General features: G+C 50.6%; 1 protein-coding gene across 1 annotated transcript; it reads right to left on the bottom strand.

The window, feature by feature from the left end:
* Window positions 1-1,725: 1,725 nt before the first annotated feature.
* Window positions 1,726-3,262, bottom strand: LOC120670321 (AT-hook motif nuclear-localized protein 25-like). The gene has a single exon (XM_039950408.1). The coding sequence runs from the start codon at window positions 2,791-2,793 to the stop codon at window positions 1,993-1,995; it is 801 nt and encodes a 266-aa protein (XP_039806342.1). The 5' UTR covers window positions 2,794-3,262; the 3' UTR covers window positions 1,726-1,992.
* Window positions 3,263-3,548: the final 286 nt, after the last annotated feature.

Genomic DNA, 3,548 nt, shown 5'->3' with positions numbered 1-3,548 from the left:
ATCCTCCCCTCCCCCCCCCCCCCCCCCCCCAAATTGCTAAAAAAACATTTTGTCTGTGTTGCGAGGATTATGCGATCTGTTTGGCTGGCTATGGCTAATGGCTAGTAGCTAGTGCTGATTTGTTGTGCGAAAAGTACTACTGGTTGGCTGATGCTGATTTGGTATAAGAAAAAAACATTGCTGGCTGACTAGCAAGCTAGCTTTGCTGTTGAAAAAGGTAAAAAGTTTATACCAAGAACACTATTGACCATATCATCAAGATACTAATATTGTAGGCTACTACGAGTAAAATACAACTGATGGAAACGATGGGAGTTCTTATTGTGAGATAGGGAGTGAACGATAAAAGTGGGAAACTGGAGTGTGGGAAAGAAAAAGAAAAGCAGCTGAAATTTTAAGATTTTCTAAATAAAGAAGATGATAAGTGGAAACTAATATTTGAAATGAAAGTGGCCGATACTAGCCAAGAAAGGGAAATTGTACAAGATTCAACTACATGAAAAAATTCGATCCTCTAAAAATGTTTAAATGAATTGAATCTATCTGTAAAATATACAAAATTCTGGTGAAGTGGAACCTCTACGTTGTGATAGACTCTTCCCATTATTATGAATTTTATTTGAAATGGACCACTTTTTGTACAATTTAGAGCAATTGAACCAAGGTTCTAGATAAATTCTTAAATGAAGTCCAAGTTCATGTATCCTCATTCCGTGTATTCTATAATAAATGGACCTTCCTACTTTAACATTTTTCAAAATACTTTGGTCTATGGTTCAGTTTTTACAGGGTTCATGTGGTTTTTTAATCATTTTGCTTTTAAAAAGGCCCTAAAATGTTACATCTGCAGGATACATGCATGTAGTAGCAACCTAGCATGCTAACTAGGATCTTAGCTAGGGGAGTTCATGCATTTTTCGAAACCAATCACAGACTGCACTGCAGCATGGGAAAAGAGCATAGCAAAATGGAAAGGGACATACCCATGTAGGAAGAAAACAGCAAAACCAAATGAAGAACTTGGGGAACCTTACATGTCACGATCTATGAATGCATTTGGTTCAAAAACAGTCTACAAGAAATGTTCACTGGAACTATCTGGAAGCATAGATAAAAAGGACTAAATGGAATTCAATCATTCAGTGTATTGGGGTAGAGACGCAACTTAAAGGGTTGTTTGATTCCAGAGACTTTTTTTAAGTCCCTAGAACTTTTTAGTATTTAGAAGTATTAAATAAATATTAATTATAAAACTAACTGCAGAACTCTGGGGCTAAACTGCGAAACGAATCTAATGAGGTATCTTAATTTATGATTAGCGAATAGTTACTGTAGCATCACTGTAGCAAATTATGAATTAATTAGGCTCCTTAGATTCGTCTCGCTAAAAAGCACTCAGCTGTCAAAAAACATTTATAAACAAATTTTATTTAATATTATAAAATAGTAAGATTTTTTTTAATGTGATAGGGACTTCTGAAAAAAGTTTGGTTCCAAACAGGGCCTAAAGCATTAATCACATGTAGGCAATGCTACCAATTTTTTTTTTTGAAGGAAAGCAATGCTACCAATTTAAAGAGAAGAAATGCGATCTAGTATAGTAGTGAAGGAGTTCCATTGATTTGCCTAGATACCAATTAATCTCCATTGAACAAGAACACTCACCTCAATTAACCACACAATTAAAACACTTGGCTGGTCTGCCTGATGTTTACTTGCAGCACAGAAGCAGGCACCATGCTGATCTAATAATGCTCGATTCACAAAAGCTTTGGCTCCTTGTGTGGTCAAATCACTCCATTTTTCCCACAACAAAATCACAAATCGAAGCAGAAAGAAATTACAAGAGCCCAAGAAGGGCACCGATCGATGAATCAATTCCTTGCATGCTGCATGCAGTATCAGCCCAGAAATCACCTTGACAAAACCTAGTTCCCTAGTCAATGTTAGGACCAAGAAAACCAAGAACGCCGCGACGGATGCATCGGTGGCTCATACGCCGCCTCCCCAGGGGTACGGCGGCGAGCGGTGGTCGGCGTAGCCGGCGCCCATGGCCGGCGGTTGCGGCTGGGAGGTCACCAATGGCAGCTGCGGCTGCACTTCTTGCCCCGCCGAGGTGGCGGTGGAGAGGTCGGGCTTGACGTCGGCGTCGGGGGCGTCCGGGATCGGGAGGTGCTCGTAGACGGCGTTGGCGAAGGTGGCGGCGAAGATGGTGACGGGCCCGGCCGCGACGAGGGGCCCCACGACGCAGCCGCCGACGACCTGGCCCTGGCCGGCGGAGAGCAGCACGGCGAGCCCCGACGCCTCGGGCGGCGCCGGGGGCGGGAGCACGGTCCCGGTCACGGAGAGGAGCTCGAAGCGGCCGCGGAGCGGCGCCGCGGCGCCGCGCACGGCGACGTCCCCGACGGCGCCCGAGGCGCCCAGGATGCAGACGCCGCGGCCCCGGCGGCGCGCGTACTCGGCGACGCACGCGGACACGTCGGCCCCCGGCGCCACCTCGAGGACGTGCGAGTGGAGCGCGTCGGGGCTGTCGCGCGTGATGATCACCGGCGGCTTGGGCTTGTTCTTGGACCCCAGCGGCCGGCCCCGCGGCCTCCGCAGCGGCACGATGGCCCCCGCCGCGCCCGGCTGCTGCTGCTGCTTGCCCTCCGGCGAGGCGCCTGCTCCCGCGGCCGTCGCCGCGGGAGCCGGCGCCGCGGCCAGCGCCGCCGGCATGGCCACCGCCTGGTGCTGGTGCTGCGGCGGCGGGAAGTCCAGTGCCGCCGCCTGCTCCCACCACTTGCTGCTGGCCATGCACGTACCCTCCCCCCAAAATCCAAATCTGCCACTGCCTCTCTACAGTGCCTCTACAGCTCCACACCTTCCTGCCTCCCTCCCCTTCTTGGATCTAGAAGAATAGGATAGCAACCGGCCGACCGAGCGAGCGAGAGAGAGAGGGGTGAGCAGTGGCTTTGCAGGTTTGGTGCGTCTGTTCCTCTTGCACTTTGCGCCCGCTGCCTAGTTGTATTGTATCCTTGCGCCGGAGAGGGGGAGAGGCATGGGATGGGAGTTGGGAGCGGAGCGCCCTCGTGACGGCGGGGACAGGTGGAGCTCTGCGAGGAGCCGCGGCGCGGATGCGCGACACCGTCCTCCGCGCCGGGTAACGTGTCGCGCGCGGTGCCGGGCGAGATCGAGCGCGCCCCCGGCCTACCTGTACGTAACGCTCCCTCGTCGTCGCCCGCCCGGCGTCCGCGCCCGTTCCCTGCGGCGTTCCGCTCCCCGTTACTCCTACCCCAGCCCGAAAACCATGATCCCACACGCAAGTCGAACGTGACCCCGTTTGGTACGGCTCCACGTTTCGCCTTTGCTAATGTATCAAGAATCGACATAACTATACTTTCTGATTGTATTCGGAAGTGGTTCCTCTGCAGTAACCGTGACGAATTCACGTTGCAGGAGAATTTTCAAGTTCATACAGCAATCAAATCTAGGCTCCCTTTTATAGAGCTCTTCCAACAGCTCCACCGCTAGCTTCAGGAGTTCTACCAAACGCCCAACATCAAAACTAT

The sequence above is a fragment of the Panicum virgatum genome, chromosome 4N, assembly GCF_016808335.1.
Source record: "Panicum virgatum strain AP13 chromosome 4N, P.virgatum_v5, whole genome shotgun sequence".
Lineage (NCBI taxonomy): Eukaryota > Viridiplantae > Streptophyta > Magnoliopsida > Poales > Poaceae > Panicum > Panicum virgatum.
Note: the sequence above shows the minus strand (reverse complement) of the source record. Positions and strands in the feature narration are given on the sequence as shown.

Excerpts from the sequence above, each read along its gene's own strand:
- LOC120670321 (XM_039950408.1), bottom strand. The coding sequence starts at position 2,793 with ATGGCCAGCAGCAAGTGGTGGGAGCAGGCGGCGGCACTGGACTTCCCG.